Consider the following 24,605-nt stretch of genomic DNA (forward strand, 5'->3'; position numbering starts at 1 on the left):
GAATAATATTCTACTAAAAAATGCAGTTTAGTAGAGGGAATGATAAACTGACCTACTAAATAATGAAGACGAAAAAAGCACTGCAGTGCAGAACACTCAGTATCATTAGCTGCCCCTATTGCACAAACTTGCAGAACTCCACTCAGTCCTAATGACGAAGATAGACCAGAATGAAGTTTATCAGACGCAGCACTGGCTGTCTACAGTATCCAGTACTATGACAGAAAACCTAGGAAATCTTGGTTCAGTTCCTTAACACACAGTCTTGTGTCTCTCAGACCAAGAAGTCACTTGGGCCAGCAGACAAGTGACTTATTCTCAGCACTTATTTTTAAGGCATGATACTCGAGCTCTGCTTCCGCTTGAAGGTAGAAACTACACCAAGGCACTAACCAAAAGAGTGTGGGAAATGTACACCCATGGGTGATTGTGAGGGTCACTTCCTGGGGTGAGTGGGACATTGCCATCACATAGAGTCACTCTGTACTCTTAAACGGACACATATTTGAGTTACCAGAAATTTCAGTGAGAAATTTCTTTGGGAAGCAGACACACGGTAATAACAAAGACGCAGAAATATCATGTTCTTCTCTTAGTCCCCTTGACAGTAAAAGACACAGAAAAACCTCACTCGTCTCTGTGTTGTACACAAATTAATGTTGTGTGGGTTATCATCCTGAACATATCCTGCTTCATATCTTCCAGGAACTGTTTTGTCAAAAGAATATCTTTTTGGAAATATTTGAGTAATCAGAGCTTTATGACGCTTAAATATGGAAGTAGAATCCTGATTATCCTGTGAACTGAAATTGAGCTATTAGGAAGAAATCAATGAATATACGTGATAATCTATGAAAAAATGAACACTTTCTTTTTCATTTAAGACACATCAGTTTAGGTTTTCAAGTAAAAAAATTCAGTTTCCACAAGCTGCAGCTTTAGAAGGCAGTCGGGACACAGAAGTTATTGCAAACCTGCAGTCAACTTATTTATAGAAAAACTTGCTCCTATACTATCCTCTGTCTGCATGTAGACATATATTCATGGGTATTAACTAATGGAATTTCACCTGTGTTAGTAGAATTGCTGATAATTAAAATAAATTTCAGAACCATGGTTCCACAATTCCGTACAGGAGGGAAAAACTTAGGACATATAGGACATTCACTCTCATATAACTGATTTTTACACATTTTACTTTCCTATAGCTTTACAATCCGTATGCGTAAAAGAAGTTGCCTAAAAATGTCGGACTTCTTTTATGTTACAAGATTGTAAGGAATAATGCCGTGATCAAAGTATTTAACTATATATATTTTCCTTGTTTCCTTTGCACTAATGATTTTAATTCTGACTGTATCTTTTCCATTGCAGAACATATCCCAGTGGGTGTGTCTGGACCATGTGTAACCTAGCACCTTTCTACCTACTGCTGGGACATCACAGGAAGCGACATGTATTCTTCTAGCGTCAACACAGAAAGTCCTGTCTATGCTTGTTGAAAAAGGAAAAGGACATGGAATAATTGAAGAAGGAAGATGATTTTAAGTGAATCCTTTATGAATTGTAGCCAGATTTTTTTGGTAATTTCTTCCAGACTATCAGTTTATTGCCATTCAATTTCTCTCTGTTTTTGGCTACAAGAGATAAGGCTATTCCCATGTTTAAATTATTTTGTTATTTTTAAGAAGAGCCAATGGCTTCTATCTGGAGTATTTACTAAAGCATTAATATGCCCACATTTTTTTTTTCTTAAAGTGGAATTTCTCACACTAGAGAGTTGGAATAGAATGACAGTAATTGTTTATCCACCTGAGTTGGTAAAAATGGCTGGAAAAAAAAAAGCCATGGAATGCAAGGAGCATTAAGAGATCGTAAGATAGGGGATGCTTGGACAATCACATAACATGCTTCAAGAAAAAAAATCAATATGATTTTTTACCAGCTCAGGAATTTCACTGGAAGACTATAAAGTCTTAGAAAAACGTTTCAAGCCTTCAGGAAGGCCTCCAGGAATCCAGAGAGCTGCATTCTTTATAATCTGGAATCTAAACAATCTGTTATTCTATCAAACAAGCAATCCATGCCACTGGCGAAAAATAAAGCACTAAAAGACTCCTTTCAACTCCTAAGGGAGAGATTCAAGACAGGGAACAACTGATTATTTAAAAAGGAATTATGGATCTAATGTTGAAGCTAACTATGTCTAGATAAAGGATCTAAAGATGCAGCTCTCATAAATTGGATTTAGTCAGCAAATGAGATTATGTCCAGAATCACAGTTTACTTCTAAAAACAAAAATCATGACAGATTTGAAAACCGAGCCATTCACTGTTTTATCTACCATGCTTATCTAATCACAAAAAATAGTCTAAGAATCCAAGGTCTGATTTCCTGGACATGACGTGGTATATAGTTAAACAAATCTGTCTCTTACAGAATCTCCAAATCTGCTTGCTTACTGCATAATTCATAAGATTTTTATGTTTTCTTCTCAAGGAATGGCAATTTGGGCATATTTATATCTCAGAGATTTAACAGCGTAAGAACAATATTCAAGTCAATTTCTGTATCCTGCTATAGGACCTTCACTATACTAAAAATTGAGCTATTGACAGGTGGAAATTTACTCTCTATGGTAGACATCTCATTTGAAACAAAATAGTTCTGCAATTGCCTGCCCATCATTTTTTTCAGAAACTAACAAAAAACCAACCAACCAACCAACCAAAACCACCAAAAAAAAAACCAACCCAAAAAACAAACCAAAAAAACCCAAACGAAAACAAACCCAAGCCCACAAACTCCAACCTCCCCAAAAAACTCTGAAAAACAAACCTAAAAAACCCCAACCTGGAATGATGTCAAAATAGCAGTTAATCTGGAGAAAGAAGAGGATTTTTTTTGTTTTTTTTTAAACAAGATAGTATAGCAGCCAATTTAAAAGCATCTGGAAAAATCAGAGAATTGGTAAAATATTTGTGAAACATCTCAAAATTGGATCTTAAGTGAGTGAACAGTTGCTTGCTAGCCATGCAGGCCCCAGATCCAGACAAGATGTCACTAACGTTAACTGATTTACCACTTGATTAATCTCAGAAGAATTAATGGCTAAACATTTTGAAATGAACAAATGCATTAACAAGAACAGTACTAACTCTGTTTGATAATGGATTGATTTAAAAAAATGGCCAACTTCCTTCCAGAAAAGTTTATTTCAATGTCTCATCTGCAATTGCTTTGGGATTAGACATACCAGACAATACTCAAATTCAAACCAGAAAAAGCAGAAGTGAGAACAATTACACATAAAACTGCTTGTACAGCAGCCAAAAAATAATGAATGTTGTGTCCTTAACCAATAGTTTTACTCTAATGTACAGCACCCTTCTTTTAGGCTTCTCAAATGATATGAAACAAGGTAAATGAGAAGAAATGAAACAGGACAAACATATTAAATTATATTACAGTAATATTCATTTGAGAATTAACCGTATCTTTAAGCAGGCTCCTTAGAAATAGAAGATCATCAATTTTGGCCAAATCTGATTTCTTCATTCCACAAGCAGTCTCCCCAGTGACAATTGGGCTAATCCTGGAAATAGTAAAGAATGCAGGCTCTATCCTTTTGCATAGTTATACTGTGCCAAAAATAATGGTACAGAAAAAATAATTGGTGCAAGAGAGACAATTAGAAAAAACATCACTGAGTGCAATAAAAAAACAGTGAAACATTGGTTGATTTTTTTTGTTGTTGGTTTTTTGTTTCTTTTTTTTAGCCAAATGATATGGTTAGCAACATGAATAATGATTGCTACCTCATCTTCATAACCATCAGTCTGAATATGACCAAGGTAGCTTATCTCAAAAAACATTTCTTGCCAAAACATCAGAATCTGATGAGAACTGCAGGAAACATACAATAAACTCTTCTCCAAATATCAAGGAAAACCACAGTATCACAAGGTGGGTTAAGAAGAGGATCCTCATTCACTTTGGAAGTATCAAATAACCTTCGGAAATCTTGTCTATGAAAGAACAGACATGGATAATTCTTGCTTCGAAAAAGCATATCTGTGCCCTAGACATCTTTTAGAGCAGAAGTAGATCCTTTATATAACTAATTCCTGCATAACTCCACCATTAAGGATTTATGATAAATTTATAAATAAAACATAAGAAACACTCGCTCGTTTTATTCACACACTCCTATCACTTACAAATCAGCCGAATTATCCCATGAGATCTACATCCCTACTACCTGTCCTAATGTGTCCAATATATAACCCCATGGGAAGGAATATTAGCTGAAGTGTCCTGATATTTCCCAAGTTTCACTGTGGATCTGACCATTTCAAGAGTCACTAAGTTACTACACAAGTAACTCCAGTATTTTGCTCATATTTTAAATGTATTAATCTTAGATATCTCAAGCTCACAAATTTTACAGTATCAGAATTTTCCCTTCAAACCTATAGCTTTTTAAACATCTTTTCAAAGTAACAGCATTTGCCTGTACCACAGTTTATGTCTGGCTCTACTTTATGTCATCCAGTTTATATTCATGCAGCATCTCCAAGTTTCTGCAATGCATCCTACTCTGTGAGTCAGTGTTTCAAGGCTTTTGCAGTGGCTACAACCATCAAAAGATGTTACAAAATATAAACCAAAATTATTAACTTACTGTTTTTTAGCCTAGAATACAGACAAGGCTGTTATACGACATGATAGATGATAGATTCCTTCACATGAACAGCACGCTATACATACAGCAGCAATGGGGTTCTGGTGTACCTGTGTCATATCTGCAGTGCACACAGTGGTGGCAGATTCGAGAGTCTACAGAGAACTGTGTTTTTTCCCAGAGACAGAAAACCCTAAGTGTCAAAAAGAAAACAATCAATGGCCCAGATGCAGGCTGATAATGATGGCTTTCTGAGGAATCTCATCCCTTATTGTGCCTTCTCCAGAGTTAGAATGAAATGGGACCATCCAAAAGACAGTGTGCACAGTCTGCTAAGGGTCAACAGCGTGGAAGCAACAGCAACAAAAACCTTAGGTCAGTTGCCAGTTTTAGAATCAGCTGTGACTGTGCATGTGGGAAGCCTTGCATTATCTTAAGTTAATGCAGGTAGTTATGATTAGCATGGTACCCAGGCTACTGATCAGACCTATCTGCCAAGTCCTGCCAAGTGATACTGATCACTTTTAATATAGTTGAACTGTGACACTGTGGTGCAAGGAATCTGAAAAGAAAGTCTGCAGGGAGACTGCAATCCAGTGAACCTGCTCCTCTTTGACCTTCCTCATTTTCCTCTTGCCACAAGAACACAGATAGGAACAAGCAGATGGGCTCTGCGTTCTCAAGGTGGACAGCCAGCAAGACACCTCAGAGCAGACACAACCCTAAGCTGGCTTTAAAAGCTGAGGCTGGGGAACACTTGAAGAACCAAGAAACTACTGGGGATAGAGCTGCCAAACTCTTAAAACTCTCAACTGAGCACAGGCCAACTGAGATTTTTTTTAAAAGCTTATAAAAGTTAAAGGCATTGCCCTGGCACTGCAATAACGGTTATCCGCTTGTTCTATTTCTAGCTGTTGTTCCAGAGTGCAGACACAGTAAAATGCAATGAAGAAGTTAAAAATTATCTCAGTCAACCTTTTTCTTTTATTTTTTTTTTTAACCTAGACTCAGTTTAAGAAATGTCTGGACAGAATTTTCTTAAAACCATTTTAAAGCAAGTTACATGGAAAATTTCAGACCGAATGATTATTCTTTGGCAAAGTTACATGTAACTGAAAACAGGACCTTAAAATGGGAAACACTGGGCAAAATGAATTCAGAAAAGTACTTCCAAACCAAACTCAATGTAATAACTGAAATTGCATAAGTGGCACAGGTGGTTAAAGCTCAAGAGAAACACAGGCTCTTAAATTAATAATTCATTTATATTTTCTGAATACTTCACCGTTAACAGCACTGTTTTAGAACTACTCCAAAAATGCAAAGATTCACAAAAAGATTTCTAACTCATGTATTCTAGCATTCTCATAGGTGGTCAATTAATGGAGCAAACACTTAGCTAAAGCTGTTGGACTTAAACCACAACATCTCCTTCTCTTACACCATAAGCCTACCTAGAGAGGTCACTTGACAGCACTTGTAGTTTGCCTCAGCTGTCTCATTACCTCATTAGCCTTTGACTGTGTTTATGAACAAGCAAACCTCTCATAACTTTAACGACACAGAAACATATTCTCTGTATCCAAAACTGCCCCTTACCAGACAGTACACAGCTTTTCTCCTTTCTGTAAGAAAATCAATCAATATAAGTACTGCAGTACCTGAAAGTTTTCAGAAATTGACACTCGAGTCCTTGCAATGTGAACTCCATTCTCCTTTCATCTCAGTGGTTACACTTGCCCTTTAGAGGAATGTGGTGCATTATCACTTTTCTACATGGATTGTTAGTATCAGAATTCAGTGAGATTCTTTATCTGTTCTGGTTGGAAAACAAGCACTGGCTTACAGGCAGTGGAGTATGCAGATAATGTATTTTTCCATTAGCAATATAAGATTTCTTTTTTTATTTGGCTTCTCCAAAAGAACATGGCACAATGCCCACTGGGACAAATGTGGACATACAGTCTGTCTCTCCTGACTCTGATTCACCCAAATCTCAAATTCAAACCTTTCATCAATGAGAAAGTGTATTTCTGATACCGACAGTAGATGGTTCTATGCAACACATATAGTTTATCTTTAGTAAGAACATTGCTGCCTCTGCCGACTAAACCGATTGTACTTTACAACCATAATTGCTGGTCTACAATTAAGAAAATTCAACATTATGGAATTGAGATGCTCCAGAGTGTCCAAAAAAGGGAAACAAAGCTGGTTCAGAGCACAAGTCTGATGAGGAGCGGCTGATGGAACTGGGGTTGTTCAGCCTAGAGAAAAGGAGGATGAGGGGAGACCTTATTGCTCTCTACAGCTACCTGAAAGCAGGTTGTAGCAAGTTGGAGTTGGTCTCTTCTCTCAAGGAACAAGGGATAGGAAAACAGAAAAAGGCCTCAAGTTGCACCAAGGGAGGTTTAGGTTGAATGTTAGGAAAAATTTCTTCATCGAAAGCACTGGAACAAACTGCCCAGGGAAGTAATTGAGTCACCACCACAGGAGGTATTTACAGGACTTATGGACATGATGCTGAGGGACGTGATAGCGCTATGATAGTGACTTGATAGTGCTATGTTAATGGTTGGACTTCATGATTCTGAAGGTCTCTTCCAACCAAAATGATTCTCTAATTCTAATGACTAAGTGCAATATACAAGCAAGCATTTATTCATAGATCCTGAACAGGATACTATATACATTGGGAACCATCAACTAAAGCAACTGACTTCCTGAGTACCATAAGAAAAACGTAGAATATGAAGATTAAGAGATGTCTGTCTTTGTGTGACTGTTGTTGAATATCTACATCTCTGCATTAGGATTCTAAACAAGCATTGGAAACTCAGTTAGACTTCTTTGGTTCCTGAATAAAAACATGCCACTTGATATTCAAATACCGGACTGGAAAAAAAAAAAAGTGTTCACATTATTCGAAATTGGGATAGTAAGCAGACCACCATCCCAAAACAATTTGTTGCCAGGATTTCAGGAACAGATCCCAGTTCGGAAAAATAACCAAGTGGAAGTTTCAAATCAGCAGGCAGGTAAGAGGTCCTCCATCAGCTATTTGCCAATCCTACCATATGGGGCTTATCAAAGAGAAAAAGCAGCTTGTTGAAGCGGAAATCTGCCTTGCTCACTTTCAAGTGGTTTAATGTACCTTTGCGTGTGAGTTAAAGTAACCTCTTGGCTGTTCTAACTCATATCCAGTCCAGAGTGGTGCTCAGTTCACCTGCTGATATCATCCTGGAACAGAACTTGGCTACTGGGGAAAACCGACCTCATAGGCTCAAAAGCCTTTCACAGTATAATTCGTTGTGTTTTCCAGCACGACATGAAATTAAACTATACCTTATTACAGATATATTCAAAAAGTGTTTAGGATGAAGTGCTCCAATTTTTAAGCAGCTTGCTGTACAGAGAGCATAACTAACCTTGCAAAACCCCTGTCAAACTAGACTTTTAAAAATAGCTCAAATAAACACTAGCACTATTGGCACAGGCACTAAGATGGACTCTAAGAAAGAATCTATGTAAATGTAAACTCTGTTTGAATGCAAACTAGTTCCAGTAAGCCCTTACGTCAAACCACAGCATAATGTGTCCTTTACACGCCATATATTTTAAAAGTTTTGGAGAAAATACTTAGGAAGGCTTCAAAGCTTCTTTTTACTATTTCCTAGCATTTATTTAGAACAACCTAAATTGGCAGGTATCACGGGTGAAAAATACAACCTGAATTTTCAAATTAGATAAAAAAATAAGAATTACCATTAAGAAACTGCTTAAAATAATCTGAATAGATTTCATAAAAAACAAATCCCAGACATCAAAATTGAATATATTATGATATAACCTCCTTGTAATATCAAAGACCTTACTTCATAATCTGTAACTTCACAAGACCAAAGGTTTCTCCAACTGGATTAATTTGGGGGAAAAAACAGCAATGGAAATCTGGAAATATTTCTCTCTCTAGTTTCCCGTTTTGTTTTGGTTGTTTTCTTGCATGGCTGTGTTCAGAAAATTGGTTGTAAGCACACAGAAGGGAAAAGCTAGTGAATGGAATACCAATTAATATGATATTATAATTCCTTTGGATCTACTCAAATACACAGGCTAAGATCTGGAAATAAGTAAGAACCCTCCACATAGTTAAACTGAGTAGCATCTGAAAGGACGCAAAATCAATACATTTTCACCCTGAATCTCTTGTTAGCACCATGCAACAGAGTACAAGACTGTATTAGTCTTGTCTTTGTTCCTATCGTAGTAACAATTTGGAAGAGAACCCACCATAGCCCATAGGCACTAACACAGATTTCCTGTTGGTAGAGTCACCAAAGTTCACAGAGAAAAAAGGTTGTGTGAAACATAAGCTTCGCTGTGTTTTAAGATGTCACAATCAGCAATAGCATGTTTGTAGGCATTGCATGCTATAACTCTGAAACTTTTGTTTATGACAATCATTGGTTAGAAAATGCACACAAAAATCATATTAAATAAAAACAATAAATTAGAAGCAACCACTGTTCATTAAGAAATAATTGCAAAAATTTTCAGCAGAATTAAATTTATACACACTCAATTTTATCTGCATGCGCAGATTGTTTAGAATGTAAGGATTTTAAGGATTTTAAAACAGATTAAGACGAAATTAAATTTTTTTTAAACAATAGCACTATATTAACTTAAAAATATCTTTGTTTCTAATGACTGCATTAAGAAAATCTAATTATAATGATACAAGTGCTGCAATACAGCTATTCAATGACTCTTACTCTTACAACTGTAACTCAACAGTAAAAAAGTGTTCTGTGTTGAATATTGACCCATGCGTTCTTCAAAAAAGAACATTAAAAATGGAAACACAATTCTGCTGCTATGAACTGCACACAATTCAAAATTACTGTTGTGTGCAAGTTTTTTAGTTCCTTCCAAAGGAACGGGCCACCCCCAGAGGAAACCAGTTTTCTTCTGAATTTAATAGAATCAGCTTCCTAGCACTTAGGAACATTTGATTTCAAGCAGGATTTGAGGTGAAGCATTCCACGTTAGACCTGCAAAAGTTATCCAACATGGTGAAAAGTAATGCAAAAGGTTTTGAAATACAGATTTACCTGATAAACATCTAGCATTTCTGCTGCTCCATGAAGCATATTAAAGATATATATTAGACATACAGAACAAAATCCTGCAGTTGAGAAAACGTTTGTAAGATGGAAACTTTTTTGAGCTTCACTATCCACGTTTTTTATATCTGAGGGACTTAACCCATTAGAAAAAACAAACTTGTATCAGCATGCAGGAGTTGAGAATTTTTATTTGTCATACTACATCAATTTCTGTTCATGGTAGCCTAACAACATCCCAAATCTTTCTTCAAGAGTAAACAAAGAGGAGCCTGATGAATGCAAGAGGCAACTTACAGTAGCCTGCAGGGTGCAGCAGAAGACAGTGAGGATGCCTCACATCATTTAGTGGAAACCACCTGTGCTCAACATTATTTCAAGTTATTTCAACACTGAGTACTCTGTTGTCATTTCCACGGTGTCAGCTCTCCTGCATGTGAAATAAGCATGCAGATCTCTCCTAGCCTTGGAAGGGTACTGTGAATTACTACAACAATGTTTCCAAAGCACTTTGAGATCCCTGGATAAAGGTGCTGAATGAGTGAGAAAGATCTTCCCATATGCTTAAATTTTCTTTTTTTCAGAGTGTAACTCAGATCTTACTTTGCTTCCAGTGCCAGTGCAATGATGCCTGCAGCCATAGGTGCAGAGGCTGAGGTTCCAGTATGGCTGTCTGTGCAACGCTGCCTCAGGTCTGTGGTGATCTGGAAAAAATTGAATGTGTGAAATTTAGAACACAGCTTCAGAAATAAGAACAGGTTTCATTTGCTCTAATGAGTCTCATGTATGTGGAGGGTATTTCTCTCTTTCATTGCAAGAGAAGTTAAAAAAAGGTGTCTGAATACAGGACGTTAGGTGTTCTGAACTTGAGATCACTTGTGAACTTGAAGAAGTGTCCTCTGTATTGCACTGAAAATATGTTAGCCTCTTTTTCATAGCATGATCTACAAAAAGACTTGTAAATTCGAAAAACTTGCAGAGGGTTTTAAAACTGCACAGTTAGAACTCTGCCCTTCTATTTGCATTTATAGAGCACTTTCCATCCAAGAATCTCAAAGTGCTTTACAAACAGGAATGAACTAAAACTTACAGTTCTCCCTATATACAGGCTGGTTATGCTCAATTTAGAGATTATAAAAGAGCAATGGAGGGGTTAATTAGGTTGCCTGTAGTCACACTGGAAGTATGTGACAAAATAGAACACAGCTGAGGTCATGCTAAGTACAATGTTTAATCCTTCATTCATGCATTATGCAATAATTCACATGAAATTAAACAATTCACAGGAAAATCCTGATGTAACCACAATTTTGGCTTAGACATCATCAGCCAATTAGTTATTTGCAGCTTTAAATTGTTATATATTGCTTAATTATATACTGCCATGTATTTTTACATGTGATCTAAGTGGTTGTATAAACCATCTTCCACTTAGTGTTAGGATGTTCCTGTATTACGATGCATTTCAGGCAGATTCTTTCTGTAAGACAGTAATGCACACACAAACATGTGTTTACTCTAATTTCTGTTTCTTGCAGACAATGTTAATCTAAAACAATTCTAATCTGTGCTCTTCTTCCCAAAGAAGTTGCTAGCACGAGCGAGGCAGTAGAGACAAGAAGTCGCTACTGCTTAACAGAAGCTCAAGCAAAACCCACACGGACTTGAGAACAGTTCCTAGCAGACGGCAGTCCACAGCATGGAAACTTCTATGAAAATGGCAGAGTGAATGATCTGTGATGCCAAACCTTGTTCTCACCATGTCATTTGATCCCTGAGATCCAGTCACTATGAGACATAAAATATCTGCCTGAGAGGAGAAGTTGCTTATCACACCTTCTCACTTAAGTGTACAGAACTATTGTGTCTCCATTTCCTCTAACTCACTAGCACCATACTTCATTTGCAACACATTTATGCACAAAGATGAGAGAGGGAGAGGATTAGAGGATAAAAAAATCATAAAAAATCACACACACACAAAAAAGTACAGGACATGTAAAAAGGCCTGCCTAGTTTTAGTTAGAAGATATGCAAAATATGGTCTGCAAAACCAGCCACATCCTATCTGTGCAGAACACAAGCAATTGTGTGTCACAGGTGTAGGTTTCACGGATCTGCAGTAGCCATTCTCAGTAGTACACATATTACACAATCTGTGTAAGGCTGCTGAAAGTTCCAACAACAGGTAAGCATACACAAGCTAACACAAAACACTTCTAATAGAGAAAGAGCTAACAGCACTCAGGAAATAACTGTTGAATGAAATGATTGTGGAGTACGTGAAACAGAATGGAAGCTTCCAGAAATTGAAAAAGATGGAGTAAAGCATTTATAATGACATATATTTAAATTAGTGAACTTTACAAAGGCCAAATTTCTTGAATAACGAATTCTAGAAAGACTCCTTTTTCCCCCATTATTTGATATCCTTCCAATTATTGTCCAAATTATCCTTATTGTTAAATAATTTTTTATCTGTCATCAGCTATAAGATTAACTTCATAAATAAAATGTTCATATAATTTCTTCATTTCTTCCCTTCTCTCCTATTGATTGTGTATTAATTTAGAGGATGAAAATTAATAATGTTGGAAAAACATTTATGCATGCAAATTTCATAAATGCCCTGACAATACTAAGAGATGAAACCACATCAGGAACAGACATAACACTACATTACCTATATGTACAAATCCAAGTGTTGATTTTGGAGTTGGGATTAACACTATGGGAGACATGCAGCCACCCAGGCGTCAGGCTGCAGGTGTGCCCTGCTGTGACACCGGTACAGGACGGCAGCAGTGAGCACCCCTGTGGGAGTGAGCCCAGGTAGAGGAACTCCTCCGCTCAGTGACAGAGCTCCAGGAGGAGGTGAGCAGGTTGAGGAGTATCAGGGACTGTGAGAGAGAGACTGACCACTGGGACCACGTCCTGCTGTCCCTGAGACAGGCCAACAGGCACACAAGACACATAACACGGAGGACTCCCTGTCCCATCTCCATCGGATTGAACACAATGACCTGAAGGAGGGGGGGCATTGGCAGCAAGTTCCTGCCCGGCGCAGCGTGCTCATCCCCTGAGCAATAACCCCACGTTCCCAGATGCCCTTGCATAACAGATACGAGGCCTTGCAAGTGGAACATAACAATAACGAGGACAATGGTACCACCTAGCTTGGAAGCGTTGCCAAGCCCAAGCTGGCCTACATCCTGCATCAAAACTCTTCTGCAAAGAGACGTCATTGTCATAGATGACTCCCTTCTGATGGGAACAGAAAACCTGATATGCAGACCTGACCCAGTCCTTGGGAAAGTCTGCTGCCTCCCTGGGACCTGGGTTAAGGATTTGGTGAGAAAGCGTCCTACCTTGGCATGGTCTCAGAATATTATCAATTATTGGCTTTTCAGGTAGGTAGTAATGATCTCACAACAAGAAGCCCAAGGACAATCAAGGGAGACCTCAGGGCCCTGGGATGACTGGTTAAGGGATCAGGAGCACAAGTGGTGCTCTCCTCTAACCCTCTAGTTGCAGGGGATAATGACAGAAGAAACAGGAAGACCGAGCAGGTCAATACCTGGCTCTGAGCCTGATGACAGCAGCAGGACATTGAGATTTTTGATCATAAGTCGGTTTACACGACACCAGGCCTGCTGGTGACAGACAGGGTACACCTGTCTCAAAGGGGGGAAGGGATCCTTGCTCAGGAGCTGGCAGGGCTCATCAGAAGAGCTTTAAACTAGATTTGAAGGGGGAAAGGGATAAAACCAGGCTCACTGGAGATAAGCCTGAGAGTGACACATCAATGTTTATGGGATAGCATGCTAATGAGGTCCTTCAGTCTGCCATCTCAGTGGAGGTAGGAGATGGAGATCCATGTGGCAGCAAAGACACAATACTGATGAGCTAGGTAGCGCTTGGGAATGGTCAGGCAGGAATCAGGCCTTTCCCCCCCAAAAAGGTGAAAGGATCAATAGCCCAAATAAACTGCATCTACACCAATGCCCGCAGCATGGGAAACAAACAGGAGGAGCTGGAAGCCACCGTGCATCTGGAAAACTGTTGTATAGTTACGTAAACATGGTGCAATGATTCACAAAAATGGAGTGCTGCATTAGATGCCTACAAACTCTTCAGAAGGGATAGGCCAGGAAGGAAGATGGAGATCCATGTGGCAGCAAAGACACAATACTGATGAGCTAGGTAGCGCTTGGGAATGGTCAGGCAGGAATCAGGCCTTTCCCCCCCAAAAAGGTGAAAGGATCAATAGCCCAAATAAACTGCATCTACACCAATGCCCGCAGCATGGGAAACAAACAGGAGGAGCTGGAAGCCACCGTGCATCTGGAAAACTGTTGTATAGTTACGTAAACATGGTGCAATGATTCACAAAAATGGAGTGCTGCATTAGATGCCTACAAACTCTTCAGAAGGGATAGGCCAGGAAGGAGAGGTGGGGGAGCGGCTCTATATGTTTAGGAGGGTTTGGATTGGCTAGAGCTTGACGATGGTGATAATAGTTTGAATGTTTATGGATAAGAATCAGGCGGAAGGCCAATCAGGCAGATATCATGGTGGGAGTCTGTCATAGACCTCCCAGCCCGGATTAGGAGGCAGATGAAATATTCTATGAGCAGCTGGGAGAAGTCCCACAAGCACTAGCACTTTTTCTCATGGGGAACTTCAACTCACCAGACATCTGCTGGAAATGCAATACAGAGAGGAAACAGCCCAAGAAGCTCCTGGAGTGTGTGGAAGACAACTTCCTCACACAGCTGATGAGTGAGCCAAATAGGAAAGGCTCCCTGCTAGACCTGCTGATTGTGAACAGAGAAGGACTTGTGGGTGATGTGAAGGCTGGAGGCTGTCTTGGGAATAGTGATCAAGAGATGGCAGAGTTTTCAATTCTTGGTCAAGGAGTAGCGTTAGTAGAACTGACACCTTGGACTTCTGGAGGGCAGATTTTGGCCTGTTGGGGAGACTGTTTGACATAGTCCTGTGGGAGACAGTCCTGAAGGGCAAAGGAGTCTAGGAAGACTGGACATTCTTCAAGAAGGAAATCTTTAAGGCACAGGAGCAGGCTGTCCCAGTGTGCTGTAAGATGAGCTGGCAGGGACTAAGATTGGCTGTAAACTCAGGAAGAAAAGGGAAGTCTATGGTATGTGGAAGAAGGGTCAGGCTACTCAGGAAGACAACAAGGATTTTGTAAGGCTGTGTGGGGAGAAAAATAGAAAGGACAAAGCCCAACTAGAACTTAGTCTGGCCACCACCATAAAAGACTATAAATATGTTAACAACAAAATGAGGGCTAAAGAGAATCTCCATCCTTCACTGGATATGGGGGGAAACAGTGACCCAGGATGAGGAAAAAGCTGAGGTACTGAATGCCACCTTTGCCTCAGTCTTTAACAATAAAACCAGTTGTTCTCTGAGTGTGTAACCCCTTGAGCTGGAAGACAGAGATGGGGAGCAGAACGAAGGCTCCATAATCCAAGAGGAAATGGTCAGACCTACTACACCACTCAGATGCACATAAGTCTATGGAGCTGGCAGAAGCGCTCACCAAGCTACTTTAAATCATTTATCAGCAGTCGTGGCTAACTGGGGAGGTACCAAATCAACTGGAGGTTAGCAAATGTGACACCCATCTACAAGAAGGGCCAGAAGGAGGACCCAGGGAACTACAGGCCTGTCAGTCTGACCTTGGTGAAAGGGAAGGTTATGGAGCAGATTATCTTGAGTGCCATCACATGGCACATACAGGACAACCAGGTAATCAGGCCCAGTCTGCAGGGGTTTATGAAAGGCAGGACCTGCTTGACTAACCTGATCTCCTTCTATGACAAGGTGACCTGCTTAGTGGATGAGGGAAGGGCTGTAGATGTTGTCTACCTGGACATCAGTAAAGCCTTTGACACCGTTTCCCACAATGTTCTCCTGGAGAAACCGGCTGCTCACGGCTTTGGTGGGGGGTTCACTTTTCTTGGTGGATGGGTGTACGCTTTGCTGGGTAAAAAACTGGCTGGATGGCCTGGCTCAGAGAGTGGTGAGGAATGGAGTTCAATACAGCTGGTGCTGGTCACCAGTGGTGCTCCCCAAGGATCAGTACTGGGGGCAGTTCTCATCAATATCTTTAGTAATGGTCTGAATGAGGGGATCGGGTACACCCTCAGCAAGTTTGCAGATGACAGATGACACCAAGTTGGGCCAGAATGTTGATCTGCTTGAGGGAAAGGAGGCTTTACAGAGGGGTGTGAACAGGCTGTATCGATGGGCTGAGGCCAATGGCATGAGATTCAACAAGGTCAAGTGCTGGGTTCCGCACTTGGGTCACAACAATCCCATGCAATGCAATGTGGAAGAGCAGCTGGGAATCTGCATGGTGGAAAAGAACCCTGGCTGATGGCTGGCTGAATATGAGCCAGCAGTGTGCGCAGGTGGCCAAGAAGGCCAATGACTTGTATCAGAAATAGTGTGGCCAGCAGGAGCAGAACAGTGATTTTACCTCTGCAGCCTCAGCACTGGTGAGCCAGCAGCTTGAGTACTGTGTTCAGTTTTGGGCCCCTCACTACAAGAAGGACATTGAGGTGCTGAAGCATGTCCAGAGAAGGCCAACAAAGCTGCTGAAGGGTCTAGAGCACAAGTCTCATGAGGAGCAGGTCAGGGACTCCCAGTTCTCCAGGAACTGGGATTGTTGAGCCTGGAGAAAAAGAGGCTGACAGGAGACTTTATCACTACAACTTCTTAAAAAGAGGTTGTAGTGAGTTGGAGTCAGTCTCTTCTCCCAGGTAACAAGGGATAGCACAAAAGGAAATGGCCTTAAGGTGTGCCAGGTGAGGTTTACCTTGGATATTAGGAAAAATTTCTTTACAGAAAGGGTGGTAAAGCATTGGAACAGGTTGCCCAGGGAAGGGAAGTGCTGGAGTCACCATCCCTCAATGCATTTAGAAGATGTGTAGATGACGTACTGAGGGATATGTTTTAGTAATGATATGGCGGTGCTGGGTTAATGGTTGGACTTGATCTTGAAGGTCTCTTCCAACCAGAACGATTCTATGACTCTATGTTGAAGGACTACACGATGGCATGCACCCAAATAGAGACATTCAGGTATCGCATTTGGAAAAAGATTGGTCAGTGCTGTGGTAAGGAGTGGAAGGGGGGCAGGAAATAGAGAGGGCAGAAAAAGGGGCTAATGCATGTTTGTCTCTTTTGTAGCCTGGTACCTTGTGCCCTGGAAAAAAGTGGTGCAGCAGATGCTTTCCTCAGAGGGTACCTCCAAAGGGTACCAAAGCATACAGGGGGTCACACAGGGACAAGTGCCCTCGTAGTGTGTTTCCCTTAAGAGACAGCCTCTCTCAATACAGTGAAAAGCACACTGCATTGTGCTATCTGTGTTTCTCATCCTCTGAGAGAACAAGCTTCCAGAGGATTTTTATTGTCCTGTAGCTACAGCTATCAAGCACAATAAATGGTGACACCTCTTTATTCGGCAGTGTTGCCTCTCACATTCTAGAGTGGGTATTGTAGGAACATGTTGAACAATGGATCCTTATATCTATCTTTCACTCAGCAAATATTTCAGGAGAAAATGTGTGGGGAAACCTTCCTAAGTGGAAATCCCATTTGAGTTACTTCAAAGGAACGTTACTGACAGGAGCCGAGATTTTGAGGGCTAAATTGCCTCCAAGATACGAGGAATGTTTGTCAGTACTGTGGACTCACTGTCAGAGAATAGTCCTGTCCACACTGAGAAAAGAGTACAGGACCACCAACAGGCAAGCAAGTTTCAACAAGAGAGGTGGTGCTCCAAATTCCTGAACCACTTGAGGGCTACATCATTAACAACAATAAAAGGATGTGAAATTTGACAGTACCATGAAGCTGTCATTAGTGTATACTAGCTCATTCTGATCAATTGTGCAGGGAGAAGGAAAAATCTATAAATTTTTTTGTTGATTGCAATCTGTCTGTAAGCTTCAAATACCTTTGTAACAACTCTTGATCTATGAAAACAAATCAGACGGCTCGAGGTCATGAGTCACACCCACTTCTAAATCTTTTGAATTGGCTAGACTTGACTAAAGAAAATTATGTTATTTCTGTCACTGGCCTGGTTTAATCAATGTGAAATTAGCAACTGAGGACAGTTACCCTGGTGAAAGGCAGATAAAGGTTACATGAATCATCAGAATGCACTCTAATACCTGCCACATACAGAAGTCCAACAACTTTCAGAAAATCCACACATATACTAAAGAAGACACACTGTAATAGTTTTATAGGAGCAACTTGCTCTGAAGGAGATTTCCTTTCTCTACAGTCATTATTAAGGCTGCATCATCAATCTTTCCACAGTTTCAGTGATTGGGAGGTTAATGACTAAGGTCAAAAATAGGATTTCCTTTAGCAGAGAACATGCTTCTCTCTCTCCCAAGCCGCTGGATTTCTTGCTGTTTTATATTTTATGACATGAGCTTTCTGAACTGATTGAACCATTTTTTACCTTCTGCTACAGTTCTTCAAGATATGTTAATTTCCATGAACCTGTCTCCCTAGAAGTTAATTAGAATTTAACAAAAAATCTGCTGTTGCTTCTTACATGCTTGGTGTATCTATATCTACCCAAAATTGAAGGTGCCACATTGTGTGTATCCTCATACCCTGAAAGAGTTTCTGAACAAGAGAAGTTTTTGTTTGTGTTTTAAGAACTGACAGGAAATTGGGGGCGTGTTGTTGATTTTAAGTTCTGCTTAGAGCAGAAGCTAGTCAGCAAGGCATACCTTAGCAAGTGTATCTTAGAAGAAACTCAGCAGATTAATTTCCGTTTTTTAGAAAACAAATAAATAGGTGGAACAGTAAGTAGAGAGATTATTTTCAGAAAGTAAGTCAGATAAATTATATCTGTGAGGGACTTTCAGTTGTAAATTTCTTAGAGCTTTAAGAAATAACTTGAAAAAATGGATTTAAAAGAAATGTGATGCGTTGATGAAACGTGTTTGATAAATGAAAGGCCTTTAACTATATTAGGTGGTGCTGAACCTATGCCCGCTGCATGGTCTGGAGTGGGGAAGCTATCTTCCAGCATTGTTCTATAGTATTCAATAGAAGAGAATAATAGGAAAAAATACCTTGACAACTGTATAGTATTAGCCAATACTTCTGCACTCACTCTGTTAAAGTGTATTTTTATGGTCTTTACATACTGTTGATTTGCCTTTGTTCCACAGTGTGAGTTTCTATGCCTACACCTGGCTCCTTGCAGCTGCTCTCAAAAACGCCTTGGTCCTCAAAATTTTCAGTTCCGTCATTAGTTCAGTTCTTGTTTCACACAAGATTTCTTTCCAAGATAAATGAGTTTGATAGGTCTTTAGGAGGACTGGATTTTAGTAGACAAGTTGGAGAAGAGAACAGCGATGCTATCATTATTGCTCTCAAAATCAGGCTATAAGCAAGACACAAGTGAGGTCAATGTCTCTGTGTCCATGCCCGTGCTTGTTGAAAATACTGCTTGGTACTTAGTTTGAAAAGCTAGCTTCACAATTTCCTGTCATTTCTCACTGGGCAGTAGCAGAACAGAAGCAGGTACTCGACATCCGTTCGGGGATGTAGAACGGAATGGGGGAAATCTATCTATATATGTATATACCTATTTCTGTATTTATTACCACCTTTCTCTCTTTTTGCATTTCTGTCCGACCCAAATTTAAGTGATTGATTTATGGTTCTCATTGTTTTCTGAATTAAATTAGTTTTCCTTCAGCCCCTTAATCCAAAAAACCTGCTATGCTAGTTTGTTTTCTTTGCCATAGTTGTAAGCCCCATTGTGTATCTTATCAGCTCGAACACCTGAATTCTTTTGTTTAGCTCTTCAGGGAATAAACTTTCCCGATGGAAATGTTTTGCTCCTTTTCAAACCTGGTTTACATACAATGCAAACAGAAGGCATTGGCTGCATCTACCATACACTGATCTGCTCGGTCACTGAAGGTGTCTGGAGGAGGAACAGGCTTGCCTGGCTTTAAATGCCAAGAGGCGGTAGTAAAACATGGTTTCAGAAGTCAGTTGGTAATATGGTACAGGCAAAAGAGTTTAGGAGGGAATATTTATGGTCTGATATTCGAGCATTTCAGATCAGTGAATCTTATAGTGCACAATATCAAAGTTGCTTTGCACTAGCGTAGTCAAGGGTCAATTACATTCAGGTAAACAACGATTCTTGGCTTAATTGGGTTAATTCTTACAGCTCATCAGTACTCTTACGCTGCTGCTGTTCACTGTTCAAAATGGTGCACTCTGTAGGAATAATATAAAATTGGCATGAGCAATTAGATTGTTCCCAAAAGAATAGGGTATCTGATTAGTAAAAGCAATCAGTGCTTACAGACTCGGTGGATTTAAATTAAAAGTTATTTTTACATACTTCTCATAGTACGTGTGAGATCTCCCATGGAGGCTCCACATTAAGCGGATTTTTAAAGAGGCATATCTTTAAATCTTTTCAAGAATGTTTATGTAACATCTCTTCATTGTTTCCTTCATTGTGGGATAATGCATGTATGTTGATTGTAGATATAATAATTAATCTCTCCTTTGTTAAGTACACCTTTCAAAAACCTTAAAATATCAAACTGCAAGTACATAAATTCCGAAAGTGATGGGTACTATACTTTAGTAAACAAAAAAATTCTCTATTCTAGTGTTTCATAAAGGTGAGATCACCTCCAGGTGGTTCCAATACTAGCATAAGCCATAAACAAATGGTCTCTTATAGTAATTCTGTAACAGCAGAAAGTCTGTGCTAATTGAAGAGAATGGAAGACAATCACCAAGAAAACTGGAGCTATTAAAAAACCAGAGGAATGCACAAAGATTAAATCAGATAAGTAGAAAACAACAAATAAGGACTGAGAGACTTACAGATATTTTACTAGATTTTAAAAGAATGAGCAATGATATACTGGTCAACAAACGAGCACTGACACGTGAAAGAAGTAATAAATATAAGTGAATAAAAGATTAATTGGATAGCAATGAATAAAGATTAGAAGAAAGAAGGTGCATAGAGGTGGTAAGAAAAGACAAAGGTCAAATGGTGAAGCCTGCAAGAACAGAACAAGGTATAAGGATATTTTATTTTCAAATATATCAGCAGCAAAAGAACCCTCAAACCAATATTGTTTTAAGTGTCCAGAAATAATCGATTCGGTAATAGCATTGTACAGTAAATGGCTATTTCACTGAATGTTCCCTTTTGGAAAGAAAATCTAAAAGAAGTTTTCAGAGCACACAGAGAGGATAAATCGTCTTTCTATTTATAGCTATTTTAAATAGCCAGTTTAAATCAGAAAGTTAAGAAGCACCGAAGACTTTTACAAGCAAGTCTTTGGACACTGGAGAAGTTGCAGAAGATTGAAAGAAAACCCACACAATGTCAATATTATGAAACGGTAAGCAGTATTGCCCTAATAATTTAATATACTTGCCAAGTTTTTATTTAGTGTAAGAGAGCTCATAAAGGATTTAAACTAATTACTAATAGTTATATTAATAATTATTAAATATTAACTAGGAGTCTATTTAGTGCTGGACAACATAAGCTGCTGGAAAAGAGAGTCAGCCAAAGTGCTGCAGTATTTTTTTTTCTGGCTACCACTTTGGTTGAGAGAAGGATAGACAGGATTCTACAAAACACATAAAGTGATACTGCACATTAAAAAAAAACCCCAACAAAAATTATTTAAATTCAAGAGATTAAAAATGTACATGATACATAATACATAGATTTAAAATGGGATAATTAAGAGGTCTCAAAAGAAATCAGACTTATACCGTGAAACAGAGAAATTCTATATATGGTTACAGCACACAGAAGAAATGAACCTTGTTTCTAATTAGGCCTTCTACAATTTGGATCTTGGCCTTAGTATGATGTAAAGCTATTATCAAAGACCTGGAAGAAAACACACTAGAGAAATGTTGAAGAAAGCAATGATGACAGTTGGTCTGGATTGAGTATTAAACCAGTACAGCCAGTTACAGTGGAAAATGGTACAATAAAGAGACCATAAGCACCCTCATATTTGTCCAACTGTGAAAAAGAGAAGCAGCAGCTCTGCAAATGGGTTAGGCGTCACACAACAATGAACACGTTACATGACAGTGAAGCTAAGAAGTCTCAGGCTTCATGTATTAAGAGAGGGAAACCAAGCTGGCACTCAGATACACATTGTCCTGTGCATTTGGCACTGATACTGCTACTACCTGACTGGTGCGTCCACTTTGGGTGCTCAAAGATCATAAAATGGAGAGGTTTTGTAAGAAAACTTGCCTTACACAGAATGATGCAAAAAGTTTACCTTCATTCATCAAAAGGGATTAACTGTTCAGGCTATATGGGTAGAGACAAGATGCTGAGACAAATAGAGTGCTCTTCATATTAGCAATATAATTGCAATAATTGACACAAGTAAATGCCTAGAAATTGGAGTTAGAGGAGTTTAGATAGCAAACAAGACTTCTTTTTATGCAATTAAAACCACTTGCCCTCTATTTAAGTAGATTTTCCCTCACTGGAAACTTTGAAAGCAAGATTGATTGTATTTATAAAAATTATTATCAGTTGACGGCAAATGCGGGATTTGAAGAATTTGGGGAAGTCCTACAGAATAAGCTAAGCAAAAGGACAGATTCTGGAATGGCAATTGCCCCTGCTCACACTATATTGTATTAGTCTCACTTAAATATGAAGAAGTTAGTGGACAGTAGATGGAAATCAATCACAGAATTTTAAAGGACAGGAAATGGAAATCAATCACAGAATTAAGGACTGCTATAATATGGACTATTTTTTTAATTATTATTATTTATCAGGGAGAACAAGAAATACGCCAGGAAGAGAGATAAGGTTTCAAAGGACAGTAGCAAGTTAAGAATAGAAAAATTACTGGAATGAAGAAGTACCTTAGAGCAAGTTTAAAACACAAATTAGGAAGAATCCAAGAAGAGATGGCTAGCATCCCAGAATTCTCAAAGACAAGGCAGACAGTATTAAAAAAACATAGCTGTAAGAATTTTAAATTCTTCACTGGCACCTAGAAAGGTGCCTAAGGACCAAATCTGCTAAGGACCAGAAAGAAGGTATTGTTATATTGGTGCTTAAGAAAACACCTGAGGGGACAAAAAAACCCCAAATCCCTAAATTTTCTGATCAGGAAGAAATTAAGATGTGTAAGTTATACACTAGAATAAATCTGCAGGGAAGAGGACAATATTAGCCAGTCACTATGTAAAGCCACCATGCAAAACACAAACCCACAGACATTTAAAAATACGTAAAAAACATACTATTTTTCTGTCATAGGATTCCCCACTGCTATACGTTGTAGCTAGTGTGGATGCACATTCTTCCAGATACCATGGCTTCTTTCCACTTTCAGCAGTGCTGCTTATGGAGATAGTGTAGATGCTATTGGTGTAACCATCACAGGAGCAGTGGTCTCGACTTCTTCCACCATTTCCAGATGCCCAGACAAAGACTGAACCTAAGCCTCTTCGTCCCTGTTTGGAAACAGCACAAAAGATTTGATTGGTAAGTTTTCTTTTCCCCCTCACCTGCTTAACAAATACATCTTTTCCCCAAAAAAGACATTTGATGAGAGAAAGACTGAGAAAAGAATCTGATAAAAGAAATTAGTTCACTGAGAAGAATCTGAAATGAAAACAGGATTTAGGAGAGTTCAGAATCAGACATCAGAATAATACAGAAAAATGAGTGGTATGAACACAGCTTTAGAAACAACTTCTATACACTGTTTGTTGCTCTGCATCTATGTTATTCAGCCATACTAACAAAGAGGAGTTGAAGATTCAGAGGAAGCATTAAAACTTCTCATCCTGGGTTGGAAAAAGAGAAGAAATACCACACTTGAAAACAACCCCCTTTTATAACACATGATACCTTTAACCTATTAGGGTGCTCTCAGCTGTTTCTTCTTGGGTTGCCTGGTGGCACCAGATATTGTTTGGGTAGCATTATATACTAAAACTAAACAGAACATCATTGTTTCACAGGCACTATAAATGACAGAATACTTGAGGTGGGAAGGAACCTCAAGTCATCTAGTCCAGCCCATGTAGTCCGTTATGGATGCTAAGTGCACAACACAACATATAAACAAAAATGTACAAAAATAAGATCCTTATAAATCTATTCTAATGAAGAACTAAAATATTCAGCATGTTATTTTAAATATATGGCTAGTTGGACACGTTACTTAGGCATATTCATAATTTTAAATAAGGACTTGAAATAAGTAACCTCACCTTGGTATTTTCTTAATGCATCAAAGTGATACAGTGTCCAAATGAATCAAAGCTCTTTTGGTAGTGCTAGAACTCTTAAATAGGCATTGATATGAACCGTGAAAATGATCAGTAACCTTTATTGCTGCTATATGGGAATTGAGAATTACCAATATATGGGTAAGTGGGTTTTTCCTTATTTATATTTACATACTTAATGACAGTGAATCATACTCAGATTCATGCAAATGTATGATCTGAATTAATTATAAGCACCCACTATCTGGAAGCACTTTACCATTCAGATAGGAAGGACCAAAGGACTAAACTTATCTTTGATGAAGCTAAACTGTGTCACCTTTTCTTACATGACATTCTTTCAAAGAATGGGACATCTGTCTCAGTTACAACCATACTGACAGTCACATTTATACCTCATTTACTTGCAACTCATCGTGTAGTATTTACCTGTTTTCTCGGTAGGCCCAGC

At 39.0% G+C, this 24,605-nt stretch overlaps 1 protein-coding gene across 1 annotated transcript in view; it reads right to left on the bottom strand.

Annotated features, from left to right (window-relative positions):
* LOC104500709 (proprotein convertase subtilisin/kexin type 5-like) overlaps nt 1–24,605 on the bottom strand; it is a 138,905-nt gene that overhangs the window by 17,948 nt on the left and 96,352 nt on the right. The window contains exons 8-9 of the mRNA XM_010144404.1: nt 23,159–23,371; nt 10,415–10,515 (exon numbers count right to left, since the gene is read on the bottom strand). Of these exons, the coding sequence (XP_010142706.1) occupies nt 10,415–10,515; nt 23,159–23,371 (314 nt within the window). The remainder of the gene's footprint in view (nt 1–10,414; nt 10,516–23,158; nt 23,372–24,605) is intronic.

Source organism: Buceros rhinoceros, unplaced genomic scaffold, assembly GCF_000710305.1.
Source record: "Buceros rhinoceros silvestris isolate BGI_N320 unplaced genomic scaffold, ASM71030v1 scaffold1701, whole genome shotgun sequence".
NCBI lineage: Eukaryota > Metazoa > Chordata > Aves > Bucerotiformes > Bucerotidae > Buceros > Buceros rhinoceros.